This window comes from Aspergillus uvarum (genome assembly GCF_003184745.1).
Source record: "Aspergillus uvarum CBS 121591 unplaced genomic scaffold BO82scaffold_41, whole genome shotgun sequence".
In the NCBI taxonomy this organism is placed as follows: Eukaryota; Fungi; Ascomycota; class Eurotiomycetes; order Eurotiales; family Aspergillaceae; genus Aspergillus; species Aspergillus uvarum.
In genome coordinates, this window is record NW_020291338.1 from 42,151 (window position 1) to 63,948 (window position 21,798).

At 50.6% G+C, this 21,798-nt stretch overlaps 7 protein-coding genes across 7 annotated transcripts; 2 read left to right on the forward strand and 5 right to left on the reverse strand.

The window, feature by feature from the left end:
• Positions 1-291: 291 nt before the first annotated feature.
• Positions 292-589, reverse strand: BO82DRAFT_355896 (uncharacterized protein). Its single transcript, XM_025635575.1, has one exon. The coding sequence runs from the start codon at positions 487-489 to the stop codon at positions 301-303; it is 189 nt and encodes a 62-aa protein (XP_025490100.1). The 5' UTR covers positions 490-589; the 3' UTR covers positions 292-300.
• Positions 590-762: 173 nt separating this feature from the next.
• BO82DRAFT_433707 (uncharacterized protein) lies at positions 763-2,133 on the forward strand (the record flags this gene model as incomplete). The annotated part of the gene is made up of 1 exon (XM_025640897.1): positions 763-2,133. The coding sequence occupies one exon, from the start codon at positions 763-765 to the stop codon at positions 1,636-1,638; it is 876 nt and encodes a 291-aa protein (XP_025490101.1). The 3' UTR covers positions 1,639-2,133.
• A 69-nt stretch (positions 2,134-2,202) lies between these two features.
• On the reverse strand, positions 2,203-7,943 carry BO82DRAFT_433708 (putative plasma membrane phosphate transporter Pho87). The gene is made up of 7 exons (XM_025640898.1): positions 7,502-7,943; positions 7,064-7,402; positions 6,575-6,996; positions 5,421-5,966; positions 4,041-5,271; positions 2,857-3,979; positions 2,203-2,795 (listed from the first exon to the last, which is right to left on the reverse strand). The coding sequence occupies exons 1-7, from the start codon at positions 7,841-7,843 to the stop codon at positions 2,650-2,652; spliced, it is 4,149 nt and encodes a 1,382-aa protein (XP_025490102.1). The 5' UTR covers positions 7,844-7,943; the 3' UTR covers positions 2,203-2,649.
• Positions 7,944-8,495: 552 nt separating this feature from the next.
• On the reverse strand, positions 8,496-9,931 carry BO82DRAFT_403797 (calcium/proton exchanger; the record flags this gene model as incomplete). Its single annotated transcript, XM_025639406.1, has 3 exons — positions 8,496-8,568; positions 8,630-9,477; positions 9,542-9,931. The coding sequence occupies 3 exons, from the start codon at positions 9,929-9,931 to the stop codon at positions 8,496-8,498; spliced, it is 1,311 nt and encodes a 436-aa protein (XP_025490103.1).
• Positions 9,932-12,245: 2,314 nt separating this feature from the next.
• BO82DRAFT_366340 (uncharacterized protein) lies at positions 12,246-15,343 on the reverse strand (the record flags this gene model as incomplete). Its single annotated transcript, XM_025637035.1, has 7 exons — positions 12,246-12,262; positions 12,318-12,577; positions 12,639-12,700; positions 12,755-14,479; positions 14,528-14,640; positions 14,696-15,125; positions 15,179-15,343. The coding sequence occupies 7 exons, from the start codon at positions 15,341-15,343 to the stop codon at positions 12,246-12,248; spliced, it is 2,772 nt and encodes a 923-aa protein (XP_025490104.1).
• Positions 15,344-17,022: 1,679 nt separating this feature from the next.
• On the reverse strand, positions 17,023-20,308 carry BO82DRAFT_355902 (UTP14 family protein). The gene is made up of 2 exons (XM_025635576.1): positions 17,455-20,308; positions 17,023-17,388 (listed from the first exon to the last, which is right to left on the reverse strand). The coding sequence occupies exons 1-2, from the start codon at positions 20,164-20,166 to the stop codon at positions 17,206-17,208; spliced, it is 2,895 nt and encodes a 964-aa protein (XP_025490105.1). The 5' UTR covers positions 20,167-20,308; the 3' UTR covers positions 17,023-17,205.
• Positions 20,309-20,418: 110 nt separating this feature from the next.
• BO82DRAFT_339173 (mitochondrial 54S ribosomal protein mL41) lies at positions 20,419-21,507 on the forward strand. The gene is made up of 2 exons (XM_025633467.1): positions 20,419-20,683; positions 20,759-21,507. Exons 1-2 carry the CDS (start codon positions 20,501-20,503, stop codon positions 21,122-21,124), a joined length of 549 nt encoding a protein of 182 aa, XP_025490106.1. The 5' UTR covers positions 20,419-20,500; the 3' UTR covers positions 21,125-21,507.
• Positions 21,508-21,798: the final 291 nt, after the last annotated feature.

Consider the following 21,798-nt stretch of genomic DNA (forward strand, 5'->3'; position numbering starts at 1 on the left):
CACGACGCGAATCCCAAGTACTACACCAGACGTAGACTGTACCTGTGGTAACAACGAAGGTATTGCCCGTGTAATCCATGACTTCTCTAGCCGTTGAAGAGTGACGTCTGTTGGCGTCATCCACAGTGACTGGAACGGGCATAAGTTGGTGGAGACACACGGCACAAGTCAATCAAACAATAAATAGCATATTGTCCGATACCTTCTTCCTATTGGGTGATTTGGTATGCCATTGGCAATGAACAAGCAGAACAAAAGGCCCCTGTTACTGTCAAAAAAACACTAATTCCCCCTCCCTCCTCAGCAATCGACGTCATCATCCCCAGCCCTGGCAGCAAAAGAAAAAAAGAAAACCAAAAACCACGTACCAACGACGATCGCCTCCCTCGTCGGCGGCGCAAGCTGACGTCGATGGCAGTCCCCCAAATTTCCCCAACCCACAGTATGCCCAGATCCTTGCATGACTGACGGAGCGGGGCATTTTCCCATCTTGCAATCGAGGAGTTGAGGTAATCGAGGTAATCAAGGTAAACCGAAACAAAACGATCTCTGGTCCAAAATAACCGGCTGGGATTGGTGTGAAGGGGTCGGTTGGAGTGGGTGGAAGCCTGTATGTAACATGCACAAAGCACAAAACAAAAGCCCTATATAGATCTGCGACCCCGTATCACCAGACCGGTAACATCACCAGATATATTCGTCCCTGTGCCCCCCATCAACCTGCCTTGAGATTCTTCTTCTCTTTTTCTTTTTTCTTTCATCATGTCCGAGCAGACCAACAATCCTTCCTCCAACCCTTCTACCCCTCAACAAGAGAACACTCCCGGCTCCCCCCAGCCCCAGGAGGAAGACCAGTCCGAGCAGCAGCAGCAGCAACAACCTGACCAAGCCCAGGAAGAAGACAACAACGAATCGGAGCAAAAGCCCGACGAGGAGAAGGAAGACGATAAGGATAAGGATCAAGATCAATCCCAAGAACCAGGTCAAGATCAAGATCAACCCCAAGACCAAGATAAACCCGAGGAGAAGTCACAAGAACCTGAGATAAAGCAAGAGGCAGACGAAGAACAAGAAGAAAAAGAAGCAGCCGAGCCCCAACCCAAGAAAGAAGAAGAGAAAGAAGAGCCCCAACCCAAGAAAGAAGAGCCCGAATCCGACGCTCCTCAACCCAAGCAAGAACCCCAATCCGAAGCCGACAGCAAACCGAAGAAGGACCCGCAGCAGCGCAAACGTCGTTCGCGTCCTCCCCAGAAACTTCACAAGCAAGAAGAATCCGACACGGAATCTATTCCCCGCAACAACAATAACAACATGGACAACGGAGCCGTTGAGAAGCCCCGCCGCCAGCGCCGCCAGCGCACCCAGCAGCAGCAGCAAGGTGGCCAGGATGGCGGCCTGGGCGGCCTCCCCGGGGTCGGGCAGGCGGGTGATCTCGTCCAGAACACGGCGGGGCAAGCCCTCGGCGGAGTCACCGGCGGAGCGGGCAAGACCGTCGGCGGCCTCCTCGGCGGCGGCGGCAAGCAGGACGAAGGCGATGGCAAGGACGAACAGTTGCGACTGCGTCTGGATCTGAACCTGGATATCGAGGTCCAATTGAAGGCCAAGATCCACGGTGATCTGACTCTGGGCTTGTTGTAAGTCTTCCCCCCACTCTTTTCTACTCTCTATTCCCCTTCTCCACTCCGATTATATTTGAAGCCAGCTCATAGTGCGAATAGTAGCTAACCACGTCCGAAAAATCACCGTAGGAACTAAAACAACAACACCCTTTTTCGATTCGAAATCCGCCCTCCCTTTCACTTTTCCACAGTTTCCTGACTTGATCCTTCCGTTTTCAATCTTCTTTTCTTTTTTCCGTCTGCTTTTTTTTTTTCATTCTCCTGCAGAATGGAAAAGATTGGGGGTCTCGATAGAAAAAGTGTTATCCACGACGGTTCCTCCTCCTCCCCCCATCCCCATCACCCTTAGCGGGCGGGTGTTTCATGCTTATGCCTTGACGGTTTTGATACCTCTACTACTTTTTTTCTTCTGCCTTGATGTGTTTTCGTCGTTGTACTTGGTTCTGGTTTTTCTTGATTGTTACTTCATGCTTGCATCGTCTTAGAAGATATTCGTGTGTGTGTGGTTCCTCCTTTCCTGTCTAATAACTCGCTTATCTTCATTACCTCACCCTCCTGTTATGTCGATGAAATGAATGTGATGAACCAACTTTACTATACGATTGATCTGATAATGTAGACCCCGACCACTTGACTGAGAGGGTCTGTCAGATGGATGAATATCTCAATGCGCCTGGGGTTTCAAGGTACGTATGCTGTAAACATGAAAAGACTAGGTCTGGTCAGCAACCGCCATCTTGTCTTGAGCTAGATATATGAACCACAACACTCTATATATTTCCCATCTAATTGAAACAGTTAAACAAGACAGGTAGATGAAAGCAAAAATAAACATGAACAGAACAGGAAGCCCCCCTCCCCCTCCCACTGCAGCTATTAGCATGCATACCCCAAGTCCGGTACTATACCTCAAACCCCACGTAGCGACAACGGTAGCATGGTGAATTGAAGTCATTACACCATGAGAAGTTGTGTACCGCAGCCCAACCACGCGATTCCCAAGCCAAGCATTCCCTGATGCCTTCCCCAATTACAACCCCGCAATGTACATCAACCCATAGCCTACCGTCACAACCACGACAAACGCCATAAGACTGGCCGGGATACCGCGTGTGAAGAAATGACGGACTTGCAGGTACCGCTGTCCGGTTTGCGGGACTTCAGTCATGATGGCGGCTAGACACAAGTGTTAGTGAGATGCATGGTAAGATTAAATAGCAAAGTTCAGGTCACGTACTCATATTGGGGAAACCACTGGTAGGCAGCGCCATGGCCACTGAGCACATCAAAGCGCTGGCCATCACAAGCAGGTTGGGGTGAGGATCTGCCATGCTGACGCCGATCTGGCGGACCAGGGGGAGCATGATCAACGCCGCAACTGTGTGGGAGATGAAGGTAGCGATGACCAGAATCAAGGCGGAGAAGACAATCAGCACGCCGTAAAGACTCAGATGCTCCACGCGCATCCGGATAGCATTAGCCAATGTGTGCAGAAGCCCAGACGATGTGACAGCCTTGCCAAGACAGAGTCCACCCGCCGCAAGGATGATGATGGTCCAAAGAAAGTTGTTGAAATCCTCCTTGTTGAGGATACCGGTGCCGAAGAACAACACCATCGGTATGATGGCGATCACGCCCATGTCGCCAAAGATATGCTCGAGTTGGTGGCTGCCACACCAGAGGCCAATGGTCGACAGAGTCACAATGGTGATGAACCATTGTACACCCGTGAACTTGTCCTTAAGTGGTCGAATCGGAACAATGGTCGTATCCTTACCCACATGGAAACTAACCAACAGAAGGACCCAAATCAACAGGATAGAGATGATGCACACAGGCAAGGAGATGAAGAACCATGTACCCCAACTGATGCTCGGATACATGTTCTGGAGTGCAATGATGTTCTGTGGAGAAGCAATCGGCGATGCAGCACCTCCGACGTTGGCCGCCAGAGCAATTCCAAGGACAAGGGCCTTGGCGAAGTTCGAATCCGGCGACAGGTTGCGCAAAAGAGGTTGGATTATCGAATAGCACAAGACTGGTGAGGCAACGTTGCTGATCCACATACTCAAGAACATGCTAACGAACATGTTGGTGAGAAGGACCACTCGGGGATTAGAACCGGCTTTGCTCAGCACGAACATAGCCATCCGGCGAGCAATATCGTACTTGGACAACGCTGCTGCAATGGTAAACCCGCCGAGTAACAGCATGATTACAGGCGTCCACATGGCACTAAAGGCGGCACCGGTGGCCTCCTTCGGTCCCAGCCGCTGGTGAGGCTTGTCCTCAGACTTCATGATACGAAGCATCACAACGAGGAAAGGAATAAGTAACGAAGTCACGAAGAGAGGAATGACCTGCAACCAGTTAGCGCTGTGCACTAGTATGTCTAACAGCTTGGAACGTCGCCAAACATACCTCAGTAGCCCAAAGCAAACTGACAAAAACCAACATAGCCAGACAATTCTGTTGCTCCGGTTTTTCCAGGATAGGGACAGAAAGTAAAGTCGTAAAAACAACCAAGATGAAGACAAGTGTACCGAAGCTCAAGCTGCACACCCACTGAGGGAGGTGGTAGACACCAATCGGCGTCCTCACCACCGTAGCTTTAGTTTCTTGCTCGTCACCCTGGCGGCGTGTGGCCGCTGGATCATTGTCACCCCCAAGGAGAGTGCGACGGATACCAACATTAGCAGCCTGGGCCTTCCGCTCGATACCGATCATCTCCCTCCAGACGGTGTTCCTCTCCCAGACAACATGTTCCCTCAGATGCAGTCGCAGTTCACGTTTGGCTAGAGGCAGGTTACCCGTAGTGATCACCTCAGCGTAAACAGCCTCAATCTTGTGGATGTGATCATCTACTCTTTCCATGGTGTAATCTGTAAAAGGATAGGCCGGAGCCACAACCGCGCTCATGTAATCCCGGCGCAAGTTACGGTCCATGATCTTGTCGTACTTCTTCAGAGCCTTGGAGAAGCCCGTCTTGTTCAACTGGATGTACGACTTGAGTCCGCAGACAGAAACGTAGGCAGTAACAGCCTGTTTCTTTAGCGAGACACCATCATTATAGAGATCCACCACGGTGGGATCGGCGGTTTGCTCGTCGTGGGCGCCTGCGCGGCTGGTAGATTGGCCGTGGTACCCTAGCAGCCTAGAATCTGCCGCCCAGACGCTCGAGTCCCTCATATCTTCCGTGCGGCTACCATCGTGATTACTGGATTCGGCCCCATGCGATCGAGGTCGGTTCTGATCCGTCGGCGCGGCACGGTCATCGTCACTGTCCGCATCGTCATCATCGTCATCATCATCTCCGATCGTGTCGCTGAACGTGCTACGCCGCCGTTCCTGTCGGTTCCTCGAGCCGGAACTCATGGTCCTTGCCTTGATAATGTTCTCGCTCATTGGGTCGATATTTGCCCTGTCGGCCCTAGACACATAGTCTTCCGCAAGTCTGGCCACATCTTCAACCTCCTTGAACACCTCCACCTCCTTCACTTGATAAAAAGAGCAGATTTTTTCCAGCTCCGCATCTAAAGCCCGACGGAAGATCGCATCCGGGTTCGGCGTGTTATCGAGCAGCGGCGCTGACTCAACATCGGGATGGCTCTGACCAGTCGAGCGGTGCGCTTCCTGTTCTAGGGAATATATTCTGCCACAACAAGTTAGCCCAGCACTTTGACGCTCGCAAAAACAAGCCGTTAGTGAATACAACGATTCCCCTTCCTCCCACGAAAGTGATGTCGCACAACGCAAGCATTAACCAGCGAAAAAAGAAAAGACAGGTGTCGGACGACGTACAATTTCTTAAGGTTGCTGTAAGCGAGGTAATAGGCACTCCAATCTGGCACCGCATTGAACTGAATGCTGTGTGAGAACTTCATCTTGGGTGGATTGATGCGCTGATGGTGATGAGCGCAGCGCTGGAGAGCTTCTATCCAAAACTTGATTCTATCCGGCCTTCTGTGCTGGGTGCGTCGGAGGACCCTCTTCTCGTCGTCGGTGCCGTGTAGGGGACTGTCCGGGTGGTGCGCAACGGCTCGAGATCGCAGATCGTGTGACTTGGCCGATGTCGTGACAGGGAGGGATTCGGGGAATTCGACGAGTTCGATAGCCTGGTGACCGAGAGGGGTTACGGTGTTATCGTGCGTGGAGGCACCCCTCGCAGAAGCGATGCGTGCCACAGATCGGCCAACGGCATTCGACGACACGGTGTCGGACGAGAAAAGAAGGCGAGGGAAGAGCGGGGGCAAGACCGGCAATGAATTAAATATCTGTTCAATGCACTCGTGGAATTGACGGTCTGGCTGGATGTGTATTTTAGGTTGCACCTTCAACGCTAGCGCACTAGTGTTGGTTGATAACGACAGTCGTTTCGTGGTTTAGTTAATGGTATCGTTATCGTCACCGGGTAGTAAGTTAGTCGATGGCTGTGCGAACAAACTCCGGTCGGCGAACGGCCAACGCACATCTAGGACCGCAATGTGCCCAAGCACCTGTCAAGATTAGAGTTAATGAGAAGCAATGAGAGAGGAGTAGATTTAGTTTTCATCCTAGGGAAGCAAAAGTCAGATTGAAGTAGGGAACGTTGGAGCTGAGCTAAACTGCTACAGCTGACGCCGAGACAACCCAGTCGGGAAGGGGGGCGTTAGTCATCCGGAGGTTATCGGCGAACTTCACCTTTCCGGCGATTGCTGGAATAAACGTGGAATGACTTAGGAGAGATTTAGATTGACGAAAATTCAATGTACAGAACTACTCTCCGAAACAGTGACTCGGCCGTTTAATGAAAGAAACGAACAAGTAAGAAGTACAGATTGGGAGGAAATAAGAAAAATATACAACATCCCACCAAAGCAAGTAGCCAATACCTAAACCCATATCCCATGGAATGCAATCAAATTTCACCCCATCGCTACAATCATGGCACAATCAAACGTGTGATACAAACCAACTATCTCCGGTTGGTGAGGTATCCAAGGTTCGACCGGCCTGCAACACCAAGCTTGTGCACCATCTCCCTGCGATCCCACGCACCACTGCGGCCCTCCGCAACGGAAACCAGCTCCTGTGCAACTCTCATAGCGAAGTTGCTATCCCGGCGCTTGTCCGAAGCGTCGATGATCCACCGAATGGCCGTCCGCCGACGCTGTCTGAGAGCGAGGGGCACAGGGATCTGCACCGATGCACCACCACCAACAATACCCTTCTGTTGGCGGAGCTTGACCAAAGGAGCAACGGAGTCAATGATGAGAGTGAGGTAGAGGATGGGGTTGAGAGGGAGCTGGGCGTTAGGAGGGCCGGGAAGCAAAGGGCGCCTCGGGTTCCTGTTGGGTGGAGGAGAAGTCCGCAGGTGGTCCAGAATGAACGACATATCCTGCCAGAGCATCGCAGTTAGTATGACTATGGCTCACAGGACCAGGTCTGATGACTTAGCCACATACCTTGTAAGCCTTAGACAACTTGCCATCACGCATGAGTTGCTTGGTGAGCTGCTCCAATAATCCGTCGTATCGGGAACGGAAGTTATCGGTCTTGCCCAAAGGCTTGCTGGGCGCCTCGAATTTAAGTCCAGGGTGCAACTCGGCCGCTTGCTTGTTAACCTGAGAAACCATGTTCGCCACAAGGGCAGCCGAAGCGTCGTCGAAGTTAGCCGACCCTTGTACCTCTGGTTGCATGCGACGAGCAGATGTTGAGAATGAGCGTTTGGACGATTGGTTCTTCATCTGGTCTTGCATGACTTTGGGGGCATGTTTTTGAGCATTCTTATCACGCTGCAAGATCTGAGCGGGAAAGTAGTCAACGTTAGTGTTTAGGAGCTGCTAGAAGCGAAGGCTAAGACATGGCGCTGAGGAGTGGCAGCAGTCCAGATATTGGCTCACCTCAGAAATAGGCGTTCCCTGCTCCAATTCCGGGCTGGAGGCAACGCCATCGCATCTCTTGTCCATGATCTTGCTGACCTCGGCGGCCTCTTCACTGACATGAGGCAATGGATCCTCTGTCGGGCCCTTGAAGCCCTCTGACTTGTCCTTTCCATCGCTGCCAGACGATTTCCAACGCTTCGTCATCTGGGCCGAAGCTGAGAGGCCGGACTTCACGCCATTGGAGGTCGAGGGCCGGTTGGCGTTCAAAATAGTCGCGATGCTGCGGCGGGCAGCGGCCGTCGAAGGCTGGCAAAAAGCGGGAACCGCTCTTGCGGTAAAGAGATTGAGGCGCGGCGGCATGGTGAAATGAGGCCTTCAATGACAGGAGACTGTCCGTCAATTAGAAGGGAATGAAAGTGGATGAAGTCACTCTAATCGGGCCTGGCTCCTTGCCATGAAGTCCGGCGAACGATTTTCCTCCTCCACATCTGCTGAGTCATCAACTGCCAAGATTCCACCAGATGTGGAGGAGGAAACGAAAACCGCCACAACTATGACGATGGTTTTATACACTACATCATTTGAGACTTGTATCGAAGAGTCTTGAATACCATTGCTGATCTCTCAAAAGAATTTGCTCTTTACAGTCCAGCATCTTCAATACAAACAATTTTACTCAGCAATTGAATTCACCAAGCTTATTTAAATGACGTACCCACCACGGCACGCTTATAGAAGCAACGGAGTACAATAACTACTTAACTTGCCTACAGCGTTTTTCATCCAGCGAAGCGAAAGCAAAGAGCCACCAACAATGACATTGATAAATGAAAAGTGCCGCCGCTTACCGGAAGCAGAAAATCACAGCTGTATTACATACAGCATGACCTAGATGCACAAAATGAACAATTGAAGGACGGAAAGTTGTCGGGCGAGCGCGAGAGTTTGAGACCGAAGAATGCTAATAGCATTTGAAAAAAGCAGGCTCTCACATCGCTCTTTGATGCTACATTCAATTATTGAACAGAGCATCGTCGCTAGCACTGTCCGGATACACGTAGAAAGCAAGAGCGAGAATGATGTACCTAGGACAATAGTTAGTAAATTGAGGACCAGTCATCAAAAGATTGGAGCTCGGATGCTTACATTCCCAGACATAGCCCGCCTTCAAGGTAGTTAGACTTCCCATCCTGAATCAGGAAAGTAACGACCAAACCAGAGATGAAGAACGCGACAGTCTCGAAGATATGGAAATGCAATGTCATATCCACATTCATGATCCAGCCAAGAATGACGAGGAAGGGAGTAACAAACAGCGCAATTTGGAGGCTGCTTCCGATGGCAACTCCAATAGCTAGATCCATTTTGCCCTTCCAAGCAACAACCACGGCGGTGACATGCTCGGCAGCGTTGCCGACAATGGGAATCAAAACAAGACCAATGAACGTACGACTCATGCCAGTCTTCTGTACAATGCTGTCGATACTACCTACGAGGTAGTCGGCGCAGATAGCCACTAGAATTGTCACGATGATCAAAGCAACTGTGGCAGCCCATGGGTTGAGCAGTCTTTCCTCTTCTTCTTCCGCTCCCGCGTCTCCTGCTTGGTTCTCGGCATCATTGATTTCGTTGTTGGCTTCTTCGAACAGATCCGCGTGCGACTTGAGCTGGAAGTATAGATACATCACATAGAGTATCAAAAGAATGATGGCAGTTCCGTGGGAAAGAATCAGGATGTTATCTCTCCTTTCCCCCTTGTCAGACCCGCTCAGAGAGGCATAAAGCGTAGCAGGAATGATAAGAGAAGCGGACGCGACAGTCATCAGCGAAGACATGGTTGATGCTACTGTACTGTTAAAGGTTTGCTCGGAGTAACGTAATCCACCAATGAAGAAGCAACATCCAAGGACGAGCAAGATGTTGGACAAAATGCTTCCCAGCATGCTGGCTTGAACAACTCGAATCTGGTTGTCTTTCAAAGCTATTATGCTAACCTAAGATCAATCATTCGTGTTAGACCAAGCACCATTCTGAGAGGGCTCTGGCGAGCGGACTTACAATCAACTCAACGGCATTGCCAAATGTTGCATTCATCAAACCACCTAGAGCCTGACCCATCGTCGCGGCCAGCTCCTCGGTTGCGAAACTCAGGAGCGAGGCCAGAGGAATAATTGCTAAGAAATTGAGCGTAAAAATGACGGTGCTATCCCAGTGCAGAACACCCGCGATGATGCCCAGAGGCACGAAAATGAGAAGGACGTTGACATAATCGCGGACAAGGGTCGACCATGTTAAATGAGCAACACGTCTAGGCCAATGAGACCAGTGGTGTCGAGGCTTCTGACGTTGCTGGCGAAATCCAGAGTTAATACGAGCTGTATCGCTGATCAAAGCCTGTCTCTCATCCGGCGGCTCGACGGAGCCATTTCTAGACGAAAATCCAGTCATGTTTCTTCTCGGTCCCCAGGAGACCCTTCGAACTGTCGAGCGAATGCTTGTGGCCGCTGCGAGGCCAGGAACAGAAACTTGTTAGCGAAAAGTGTTGAGTGGATTAATTATGGTGAATGGCGCAAAGCGGACTGTGGAGAATGAAAGTGTAAAAGAGAGAGATTTTCAAAGAAGCGACAAAAAAATGCGGATAAGATAATGGATCACCAAACACTTGCTTTACAGCTTTCAAGCAAGTCTGGAATGAGTTTTAAAGGACTGAAATGATAGTTGGGAGGGTGATAGAATGAAACTAATTGTATAATGATGGGGAAATGATGGGGCCGGAGTGAGAACAGCTGAGGGAATGACGACCAAGCTGCGCCGTCGATCAGAAGGAAAGACGCGGAAAGGATTGAAGGAAACGAGAAGATGCCAATACCTGGGCCAGTAAAGTAGATAAGGGTGAGGGAATGGGGGTGGAGTAATTGGAGTTGAAAGACAAGGTGGTAGCACTACTGCTTCCCAGAAACGGTCGAAACATGGATTGGCAGAGCCAAGGAACTGTGGTTCAAACACTTACACATCGGAAAGGATGTAGTGTGGCAAGGAAACAAAGCCACAACTCTGCGACAGTCGGGGAATTATAAGAAGGGGAGATCGGACGGTAGTATGGATTGATTGTCCTTGGAGCTGTAAGCCGGTAATTAGTTCAGAATTCAAAATCTGCAGGATCAATTGACAAAAGTCAGAGCTCGTGATCGGAGGTGCTGGGATTGAATGGTGTGTGGCTTGTCGCGGTGGGCGGTTCTTGTTCCTTTGCGAGTCCAAGCAGGCCTAAAGCACAAGCCACGTAATTCTCGGTGACCAGGAAACCTTGTACTCAGCAATATGATGAGGAGGGAATGACCGCGCGGTTGTGATGAAGCTCTCAGTCCAACGACACAGCTAGGGTCTCAAAAAGAGGGGATTGGAACCAGGGGGGAGGGGAAGCCAAGAGGATGGCTTGAGAGGGTCGACGTACCGCAATAAGTCGCTAAACAATGAACAAGATTCCGAGAGTTCCACTAGCCACGACAATTGGTTGTGAAAGGTCGGGTGGGTCGAGATTGATGGCTGGAACCACAAGAGCAGGTGGCAGGTGCGGTGCACAGCCCCAATTCGAGTATTCCACGGTGGTGTCCTGCTGCTGCTTGGGTACCGATCGACGACCTTGAGAGAGGATTGGGTAGTCAGTTCTGAAGACTTGAAGAAATCTTGCAATACTAAGTGAGATAGACGGGGGTGGATAGCAGCATACCTTTTAATATCGAGGTTAGTCTCCATAGAGATGACGTTGGGTCACATCGTATAGAGATGATGATGATGATGATGATGATGAAATCATGGCTGGCTGGAGGAGACACGACAGTCAACTTCACGAGGGACACTGACACTGACACCAGCCGCACAGCGATACGAATTCGACTAAACAACTTGTCTGGACCGAATCATGTGTCAATCAACAATTAATTCACCGAATCCAGAAAATCCATACCCCAGGCAGTGTACTCCGTAGAGTGTAGACACACTTGCTGGAAAGCTTGTAAGAATCACAGCATGCATGCATCATCGGCAGCTTTCACTCAAGCTTGACCCGATTGGGAATGTTGGAGGTGGGGCAGAGCCGAGCTTAACTCACAAGTCTCGATCAATACCACTTCTGTACGGAGTATCTACCGGTAGGTATCCGTATAAGGACTCACTCGTTAGTCGACTACTACGGACAGTCTAGTCGCTCTCTCGATCTAGTATCAACGCAAGAATGACATTGTGCGAAGAAGGAAGCGTCTCCCGATTGATGGGTGTATTGATGGGTGTATTGATGGGTGTATTCCATTATTTGTACCTATACCAGGGATCTAGTGTGCAGTGTGCAGTGTGCACTGAATGCACCGCCACGCTAATGTCAACGGTCTCATGCGTTGGTCAGGGCTTGGCATGCCAATATAGCCAATAAATGATCTGGTCATGCTTACTATGATTCTGAGCTCCACGTCAAAAGCCGTGCGCAAATAAACGCTGCAGCTGCAATCTCACCGACACTATACCAAACTAAAGACAAAGACCTCACTGGTAGGGATTGGTCATTCTGACACGAGTCCCTCATCACTTGCAGTAATCCATCATTGCATTAACACGAATAGGCCTATATCAACAACTGGTATAGATTGTATAAGAAAGAAATTCCCAGACACAGACATCTCATTCATGTCGGCCGAACAGAAGGGTGGTCGAAGCAATAAAAAACGAAATATATGAAATAGATTCTCCCCTAACCTCGGCCTCTCACTACCTAGGCTCCTCCCAAACCTATCGATGTGGTCAGTACTAATCTGTGTCAAGCTACTCAAGGTATCGAACTTACCGGCTGCATAAGCCAGATACCATGTCCGAGAGGCGCCACCATCAATCCAGCTGTAGTCGAAATTGGATTGCGCAAAGAAATTCCAGGAGGTTGCGGGATCGACCAGAGCCAAGTTGGCATACAGAACACCCTTCCAGCCCCCAACCACGTTTGAAGCAGGGGTACTGGCAGTGCTTGCGAAGAGAGCATCCCACTCTTCGCGGACGAAGTTCTGCCTTCGAGTAAACCCGGAGAATGGCATCAGTGGCAACATGTGAATTCTAGAGGAGTTAGGTGTTGATTCTGGCAGGAAGACGAAACAGATGGGAAGCTCCAACATACCCTTGAACATATTCAAGATTGGCACCAAAGTAGGTAGTGTGATCTACCTTGTTCTCAAAAAGCTGGATATAGCGTAAGTCATGCAATCATGAATGCGCGATGGGTTTGTCACTTACAATACCAGTCACCTTGTTGGCAATGAAGTTAGCAGGCTGGTTCTTGTTGTCACTTTCCAACAGGAAGTAGTTGTGCAAGCTGCGCCTCAGGATTCCAAGCATCAAATTGCCTCGAGCTTCCAAACTAGCGTCGCCGATGGTCTTTCCCCACATTTTGAGCGCATAGGCAAACATAGTATCCTCTGAGGTAGACTCCTGGTCCTTGCCATCGAAGGATTCAAAGAGTCCCTTGGCCCACGAATGTCCATTGAACCAATCAAAAGAGCGGGAAAATGGGAAGTAGGGATCGTTGGCGGCGGAGTTTCCAGCATCCCGAACAAGCATGTTGACCCAGTCCTTGCTGGTTGACAGCCAAGTCGGATCCAAAGAGCCTACGATAGCAGCTGCATGGATAAAGTAGCCATAGTGGAAATGGTGGTCATTGTAATAGGTATTTCCGAAGTCGGCGCCTGAATCACCACCGTAACTCGCCGTGGACACCACGCCTTTCCAGACAGTGTCATACACCAATGGGAATTGCTGCTGGTTGGTGATGAAGCGCGAAAAGGCAGTTTTCAGATTCTGTAATGCCGAGGCAGCCAGAGCAGGGTCCCCACCTAGCTTGTTTACAGTGTAAACCAAGGTTGCGAACTTGCTCAGAGCTTTCCCACTGTAGTACATGCTGTTCAAGTTGGTCTGGGCGTCAATGCTCTGGTTAAGCTCCGTCGGTGCGACGGCCAGAATGACCTTCTGCGCTGCTGCCGAGATACTGTTGACATTTCCTGCAGACGCGGACCATGGAGCAAATCCCATGTCGGTAGGAAGATCCGGCTCGACCATAGTCCATGTCTCTCCAACGACCGCTATCGCATTTCCCTTGGTGGTTGTGCGGAGATTGATACTTGTCATCCGACTCTTCGTTGTGGCATCGAAGGACTCGACATGATGAGGCAAAGCGTACATCATCAAGGGTGTATCCTGCGTCTTTGTCCCTGACTTGGCCCACGACAGCTGATACGTGCCGGTACGGGCATTCACAGTTCCAGAGATAGCAGCTTCGAGAGCAAAAACACCAGCTGACCCGTCGAGCAACTTCTCCCCCGAGTCTCCACTAGGGTTCTTGGTGATTTGCACAAATCCAGACCACCCAGCCGGGCCACGGAAGTTGGTGTTAGACTCTAACTGGAAATTAGGATCCTTGCCATTCTGCGGCACGGCATAGATAAGCCAGATGCTTCCATCCTCCATGGTGGCCTTATATTTGAAAATACCAGATCTTGGAGAGGCAGCCGTAACGACCTGTCTGAAGAAAACGCCGGTCTGAATCAGAGGCTGCAAGTTCGTGTACAGGCCGGTCACGAAACCCATGCCTTGAACAAGGGGGACTGTAAGGCGCTGGCTAGACCCGCTGTCTGGTTTCAGGACAGCATCCGCAGAGAACGGCAAGAGGTTCTCCCCGGTAAGCACAGTGGAAGCTTTCAGCTCTGTTGCCGACAAGATCAAGTGCTGAATGCCGACCGGGTTCACGTAATACGAAATCGGGTTTCCGGGAATCTTCGAGTTCGTCGGCCCGTTGGCAACCACGTTGGCTTCGTTGTGCCAAAGTGCCATACCGTAGCTCTGTGCAGTACCACTTCCTTTGGCCCAGGCAACGGCATATGGATGAGTGAAAGTAGCATTAGTCTGCGATCCCAGGAAGATACCACTGTAGAACTTGTTGGTCTCAATTGGAGTGTTGACGTTTTCCTGTGAGGGTCAGACAAGTGTTTAAATAAATTTGACCATTCGACTTACGATTCCTTTCTTTGGCACGGGGTGGTCACCTCTTGATGTTACAACTGGAGGGATTGCCCCCGTAGCCAACGGAACGAATACATCTTGACCGCCAGACATTTGTGTAACTGAGCCTAATGCCAGTCAAGGTCAGACAGCATGCCACATACTACTTGACACACAACTTACTTGGCAATACAGTTGACGAGGTAGAGGTAGCAGCGTTAGAAGTTTCGCTTGGCTCGGTGTCAGAATCAGTCGGATTCGGGGTTGCAGTCGAAGGCCTGTCGGTGGAGGACACAGAAGTTGGGCTATCATCCAAATCCTCCGCTTCGTCGTCGGTGTCGTCGTTCTCGTCAATGTCTGTAGGGGTTGGGGTGGGCCTGTGTCCAGTCGGCCTATGCAACGGACTGTCTGCTCCTGAGGTAGAATCTGTTGTTGGCGCGCTCGCTGGGGAGTCGGAATCACTGTCTTTGAAATCGGGCAACAGAATATCAAGCAAGTCTGCAGGACTCTCTAAGTCATGCAGCAAGTCGTTGAGATTATGCGGCACGTTTGTGACTGTCGGATAAGGTTGTAGCGACGTACGGCCTTCGCGTTCGAGACTGGTGGGGTAATACTGGATCGGGGTGAGCAACAACAAATTCTCAACCATATCCTGGTTTAACTTACACCCTGCGCTTCCGGAATAAGTAGCCTCTCGTTCTGGGCCGGTGGGAACTGAGTCTTCAACGAGGTCGACGCTGATGATGTGATCTGCGGTGCTGAGTAGACCTTCTCTGCGGCCAAGAGCCACGTTAGCAGGAGTGACTGGTGCCATTTCATTCGTCTCTCCATCTTGAATAGGTGCGAGGAGCAGAGCTCAAATTTTGAAAGCCAACAGTATTAGGGTCGAAACAGGGATAGTATCTCGGTCGTTGAATCTCGACGACAATGACCGGGAATGAGGTGCTCAAGCGATGAGAAATCAATGTAATATGCAATGCAACTCGAGCGAACGGATATTAAATAACAATTAAAGATGTATAAAGGATAGAAATAGAGAAGAATTGGCTAAAGAGTGCATCCAATTTCTTCCTCTGGTGATGGGCGCCAGTGCACTAGACACAGAGAAGGCGCCGACACACACCGAAATAGATATGGAAAAGAGTGTAAAGAAAGATTCAAGAGGAAAGGGGGAGAAAGAAGACTGAATCAAATGGTACAAGAGGGTTGCAAGTCCAAATAAATAGAAGAATGTCAACATTGCTTACCTGGTCAAATGTATAGATTCCCGTCTCGGCCAACAAGAATCTCAGCTGGTGCGAGATAAACTCCGCTCCTCGTGCATGAAGATACCAAGAAAAATATTGATTCTCCCAAGTCAATTTACCGAAGGGGTATCACAGCACGTCGATCTGTCAGGGTGTTAGCGACCACGAAGGCTATAAAGCATAACAACTCATGGGACGGAATGCAGGGTCGAGGAGGGGAGGAATGCATTAAAGGTCAGGCACAGCGGCAGCGGCTTATGCAGTGCACCTGGAGTCCGGCGGGTATGTGCATGGGATCTCGGTGGATCAAACCTACAGGTAGACAGATGATGGGAGCATCTGATGATAAAGTAGGTACTGTACAGGAGGTACAATTGAGAAGAGCAATCTGAGAGTCGAGACAAGACCGGTTGTATTGGTGTGTTGTGTAGTGTAAGGTAGTTACGGAGTAAGAAAACCATGGGATGACGGGCGCTGGCTGCGGGATGGAGCCGGGAGTGGAGCCCTAGGAACAAGGCAGCAGCGGCAGCAGGAGCAACAATGATGATTCAGGCACAGTAACTCAACTCTCCTTCCCCTATTGTTCTTGTGAATCCTCGCGATCCCTCCTTCTGACCTCTTCTACTCCGTACTGAGTACGAAAGCCACCTCCCAACTTCTACCTAGGATTGTCTTCCTAAAATTGAATTCAGTGTTACAGTGCTGCCCTTACCCCAAGACAATGACCTGGTGCCAGCCTCTCTTTACGAAGGCTGGACGGAATGTCCCCCCATACTTAGGAAAGCCCAAGCTTAATGTGCGCCTCCCAGCCATCGTCCGGCACATTCCAACCGTTAGCCTTCATTGTATACGACACGGGTTCAGATGCGAAGTAGCCTGGCTGATTGTTTCGACGTGACTGTGACAATCTTGTTAATATTTCGTTTCAAACAACGTCCATGTGGTCCGGCCTGCAGCCCCCGGAGTTGGCTGTCCCATGAGGCTGATGGTTCACCCGACCAGATCAGCTCCAGCCAAGCACTGCTAAACCGTCAACCTTTAAAAACCCAACTGGGGATGTCCAACCCCGGAGACTATTAACTACTACCTAAAAGGTACTAACCTAAACATAGATGGTGTTAACTACTATGTTTTAACTTCTTCTTAGTTCTTGATTCTGCTTCTTCTAGAGGCAGACGCTTGTCGACGATCGCATGCACCGACAGGATCGAGAATTACACCTTGCTTAATTGCCGCATCATGCGGAGATGGCTACAGAATCAACTTTCTCTGACAGTATTCTTCTAGCTGACTTGGTATCATAACTCCATTCGACTCCACAATTCTTCATAAAGACAATGTACAGTGCGGGCAGGACGGTACAACACCGTTTAACCCTATCAAGTGAGAAAACCCCCACCAAGATCTGTATGAACCACTGACCTGCAGTCAAAGCATACGATGCATTTAGACCATGGGCTTCTGCATGGGCTTGATGACACCCTGCTTGATCATCACGCGAGGCTTGGTTGCAATCTGGAAAGTCTCCTTGGTAGACCATTCGGGGCCGATAGGAAGACGGAGAGACCTTTCGTATTGCTGTCTGTTCTCGAACTGGTGAGGAAGCTGAGTCGCCATATACTTGTTGTTCTGGGACGGCATAAGACATTAGTTTAGGTATTCGCATGCAAATGATCTCCAGGCGATGATCCTTACCTTTTTGATTCGTTTCTCATTGATGATGACTCGGGATAACTTGGCATCTTTCCGGTCTTCAGGCTTGACTCCCTCCACCTTAGTCAAGAAACGCTTCTGACGCTTCTGTTGTTTCTTGCTGATGCCATCACCAGCCCAGCTGCCCCAGCCAGGCAGGGTGTTGTCAATAATCTGGTCACCCTCTTCTTTGATGGTATCAAGCTTCTCTTGCTCGAAGTCCTGCACGACCTCGTCACCCGCGAACGCTCTCTTCACGAGATCGTGATTCTTGAGAAGCACTGGTACACCGTCTTCATCGCTGTCGTAGTCTTCAGCGTCAATGGTCTTGCTTGTTGCGACTGGTTTCTTTTGAACCTTGGAAGCACCCTTAGCACCAGCGTGGCTCGGTTGGGCATCTTCAAGCGTGATGTCGACCGTCTGCTGAGAATCGTCCGCTGTCACCCGGCGATTATTCCTGGTAGTTTGCACCAGCCATGGGTTCTCCTCCACTGGGGACTCTTCTCGCTCCGCAACCTGGCTCAAAGGCCGAGCGTTGGACTTGTTTTTGTTGGGAGCCGGTCCCTTCTTCTGCGGGCGATCAAGAACAATCTTGACGTCCTGGTCTATTTCTTGCACATCCGGCTCATCGTCTGATCCCGGAGCTTCTTCGAACTCATTGCGAGGTGCTGCTTTGAGCTTGCTCTCCTTGGCAGACTCATCTGTTTTAGACTTGCCGAACTTGCGTCGTCCAACCTCAGATTCGGCCTCTGACTGGGATTCTTCACCATGTAATTCACGGTTAAGACGCCGGATCTCTGCATCATTCTCTGCTTTGCGAGCAGCCTGCGCATTCTGCATGAACTTCATGTTCATCAGATTCGCGTGAGGACCCTTATACTCCTCTGCATCGCCTTCGTCGTCCCCTTGAAGCTTGCTGAGTTTCTGGCGGATCTTGCGCTTCTCAGCATCGGAGGCAGCTTCCTCGTCCCAGGGATCCTCGTCCTCCGACTCGGAACTAGAAGAACCGAGATAATCTTCGTCACCGGTGGTGACTCTCTTGCCTTCGATTCTCTTGCGTAGTTCCTCCTCGCGCAGTGCTTGCTCCTGCGTACCACGTCGAGCATCTTCATCCCATGCCGTGCGACCAGTTTGCTTTAAGCTCTTTGCCCACTTGCTTTCCTTGTGCTTGGAGCCCATTCTCGCCTCCGCTCTCAACCGCTCGTTCTTCTCTCTTTCCAGCTCATCTAGATCAACACCGGCTTCCAGGAGAGCTTGTCTTTCCTGAAGTTCCAGTTTCTCGCGTTCCTTTCGATGAACCCGGCGATAAGACTTACTCTTGATCTTCTTGATCCGTTTTGCGCGTACTTCCTCCCGAAACAATAGATCACGCCTTTTCCGTAGTTCGGCTCTGCGGGCCTGAATTTCTTCAATGGGTAGTCTGCGCTCTTGTAATTCTTCCATTTCCTGCATCTGATCTTCAGCCGACTTGCCATTCGTCTCTGCAAGCCCACTCTCGACAAGAATATTCTGAATTGTACTTTCGAGGTCCGTCCGTGGCTGAGGTGCGCCCATACGATGCGCCTGGTTCGCATCTGGGTCAGGCAAAGGAAACATGAGATGTTCAGCCCGACGGTTAGCCTTGACGGTTTCGAGCCACCGGTCAAGTGTTTCCTTGCTTTTGTCATATGCGGCCGCTCGGTCCAAGCGATCCTGCTGGCGTTTTGCGAGGGGGGCGTCTAATTTCCCGGGGATACCGGACGACTTCTTAGGTGCAGATGCGTCGGAGTCAACGTGTTTCAGTGAGCTTTTGAGCCGAGAGTCCGTGATGGAAGGCAGAAGATCGGCAACCGTCAACTTGCGCGTAGATGTCAAGCCGAATTCGGTCGGGGCCCCTTGTTCTTGCCCACCACCAGTCTTCCGCTTTGATTTGGGGGCAGCTTGCGTGTTCATAGAGTCGACGAAGCTTTGCAATTTCGCGAGCCCATGCTGCTGATCGTCATCGTTTTCGTCTTCGGAGACAGATAGGGCGCTGTCATCGTCGGAGTCGCTTTCTTCAGTATCGCTGTCATATTCTTCTGAATCATCGCTTCCTGTCGCCTGCTTCGATTTTGACTTTGCCTTCTTGCCTTCCTCCTCTTCCTTTTCCATGGCGGTGTTCATATCCCAGGCAGTGGCCAGGTCGACCGCGTCCTCTCCGAGGTCGTCATCTTCGTCTAGCTCGTCGTCTTCTTCGGATTCATCCACATCTTCAGACAGAGTAATCTCGCGAGTGCGCTTTTTCTTCTCGGGAACCTTGTGTTTTGGTTTGGAACTACCACGGAAGGTGAAGCTCTCGAATCGTTCCTCGTCACTAGAGCCCAATGCTTCGTCACTGTCGATATCCTCGTCATCATCGCTGTCAACCTCCCCCAGTCTCCACCTATTTCCTTCACCGTCACTGCCAAAATTCGATCCCATCTCCGCTTCGTCGTCGCCGGTTCGCCGGCGCTTGTTATCCGGTGTGTCTGAGTCTTCGGGGTCGCGACCGATGTTCCGCTTGCGTTTGAACTGATCATCATCTTCTACTCCAAAACGACTCCGTCTCATCTTGACTTTCATGGGGTATTGACTTTCGGCGATGGAAAAGGCATTCAGCATCTTTCCGGACGTCTTCTTCTGGGAGGGTTTCTTCGAAGAAGACTGGTCGCGGTTCCGGTCTTTCGGACCGCGCAGTTGCGTCTGTTGGCGAGGCATGGCTGTTGACCCTCGCTCTGGGAGGCGATATAACCGGTGGGATCTTCTTTATGAGTGGAAGACACTTCAAGGGAAAAATATGCTGGTGAGTTCTGAATTATATGGCCATGCACCGGTTTTGCGCAGAGATAGTGTATATCTGACCACAATGCGATCGATTTTTTTTTCAAAATGCGGAACAAGAAAAAAAGGTTCTTGGCGGGGCGGAGATACTCCTAGCGCCGCCCGACTTCCAAAAGAGCCTTTTTGTCCGCTGAGCGTCCGTCCGTCCCCCATTCTCCGCAATCATTAAGAGTGAAGGCCCCAAGAACCGTCAACCGCCCATCCTTCCACCATGTTTAAACCCTCCAAGCCGATGATGGCGCGCTTGCGCCTGACCACGAAGCAGGTCAATGGCGGCTACTACAAAGGAAACCGGACCGGCTCCATGGGTTACTTCGCAAAAAACGGATCCTACGTGATCGACTGGAAGAAAGTCCGCACATATGTTGTCCCCGAGAACCTGGATCAATTCAAGGTACGAGAGTCGCTTCAAGCCGTTTTCCAAGTTGTGGATGTTTCCATGAAGCTGATTTGTCTAATCCATGATCAGCTCACCCCGTTCGTCACGAGAGTCATGAGCCCGACGCAATCCAAGTACACTCGCGAGCTGAAGAAGAAAGGCAGAATCATCACGGTCGAGCGTGCTCTCGAGGGCAAGGACTACCTAGATATGTGGGCGCTTGACAACGGCCGGGAGGTCCTAGAACAGGAGCAGATTGACAAGCAGCTCGAGGAAGAGGAAGCGCGCAGGGCTGCCCAGGCCGCGAAGGCCGCGCAGATTGCGGAGGCTGCGAAGGAGGTTGAGGCCGCTGCCAGGAAGAAGGCTAGAAAGGAAGCTTGGGCACTTATTACCAAGGAACAACAGCAGGCCAAGCTTGCCGCCGAAGCCGCGGCGACACAATCGACGACATCGTGAAGTATCCGCAACAGAAACACGTTGATTCCGAACCAAGTCTATCACTGCTTACGGCAGTCGCTCACCCCTGGCTACAGCGGTGGCTAACGAGGCATGTTGGCATTCACGCTTGGGGGTGTCTCAGCTTGTCATCCGCTGGTTTGTGTGGGTTGTATCATATGTATAGTGGTTGTTTGTGGTGCTGAAGGGCTGTCGCGATAGTCCGTGTGAACTACATATCAGCCAGGGCGCAGAGGGGCTGACAGGTCACGATCGGCTACTGGGTCAGCATCTCATAACGCATGTATTGGTTTTGGGGCGTCTCTCGGGTTTTCTTGCAGTTCAGCAATTGATCATACAGTCTTACTTTCTTCTCCGAGTACCTGGATCTTCGTCAATCGAGTTAAATAGACCTTCGATCTGGGAATGAATGATCGGCTTCTGAGCAGATCACGGCTGTAGTTTATCGATGATACACTTCTCAAGTATCTTGCACTCATAAATTACCTGCTATGATGGCATTATTGCCAGTAACTCATTGGTCTACAAGCGAGTGTGGTGATAAGAGCCTGTTTCGAAGAGCTTGCAGCCAAATACCCGATGCCGTAACCTTTTATATATATTTCCCGTAGCCTATGTAGGCTTCAGCAAGCTAGAGGTTACTACCCACACAATGTTGCTAGCTTACTTCATAG

Excerpts from the sequence above, each read along its gene's own strand:
- BO82DRAFT_355896 (XM_025635575.1), bottom strand. The coding sequence starts at position 489 with ATGGGAAAATGCCCCGCTCCGTCAGTCATGCAAGGATCTGGGCATACT.
- BO82DRAFT_433708 (XM_025640898.1), bottom strand. The coding sequence starts at position 7,843 with ATGCCGCCGCGCCTCAATCTCTTTACCGCAAGAGCGGTTCCCGCTTTT. Across the intron at positions 6,997-7,063 it reads AGTTGTCTAAGGCTTACAAG|GATATGTCGTTCATTCTGGA; the intron begins GTATGTGGCTAA and ends ATGCTCTGGCAG. Across the intron at positions 5,967-6,574 it reads TACCTCACCAACCGGAGATA|TGCGCTAGCGTTGAAGGTGC; the intron begins GTTGGTTTGTAT and ends AACCAACACTAG.
- BO82DRAFT_339173 (XM_025633467.1), top strand. The coding sequence starts at position 20,501 with ATGTTTAAACCCTCCAAGCCGATGATGGCGCGCTTGCGCCTGACCACG. Across the intron at positions 20,684-20,758 it reads AGAACCTGGATCAATTCAAG|CTCACCCCGTTCGTCACGAG; the intron begins GTACGAGAGTCG and ends ATCCATGATCAG.
- BO82DRAFT_355902 (XM_025635576.1), bottom strand. The coding sequence starts at position 20,166 with ATGCCTCGCCAACAGACGCAACTGCGCGGTCCGAAAGACCGGAACCGC. Across the intron at positions 17,389-17,454 it reads ATGAGAAACGAATCAAAAAG|AACAACAAGTATATGGCGAC; the intron begins GTAAGGATCATC and ends ATGCCGTCCCAG.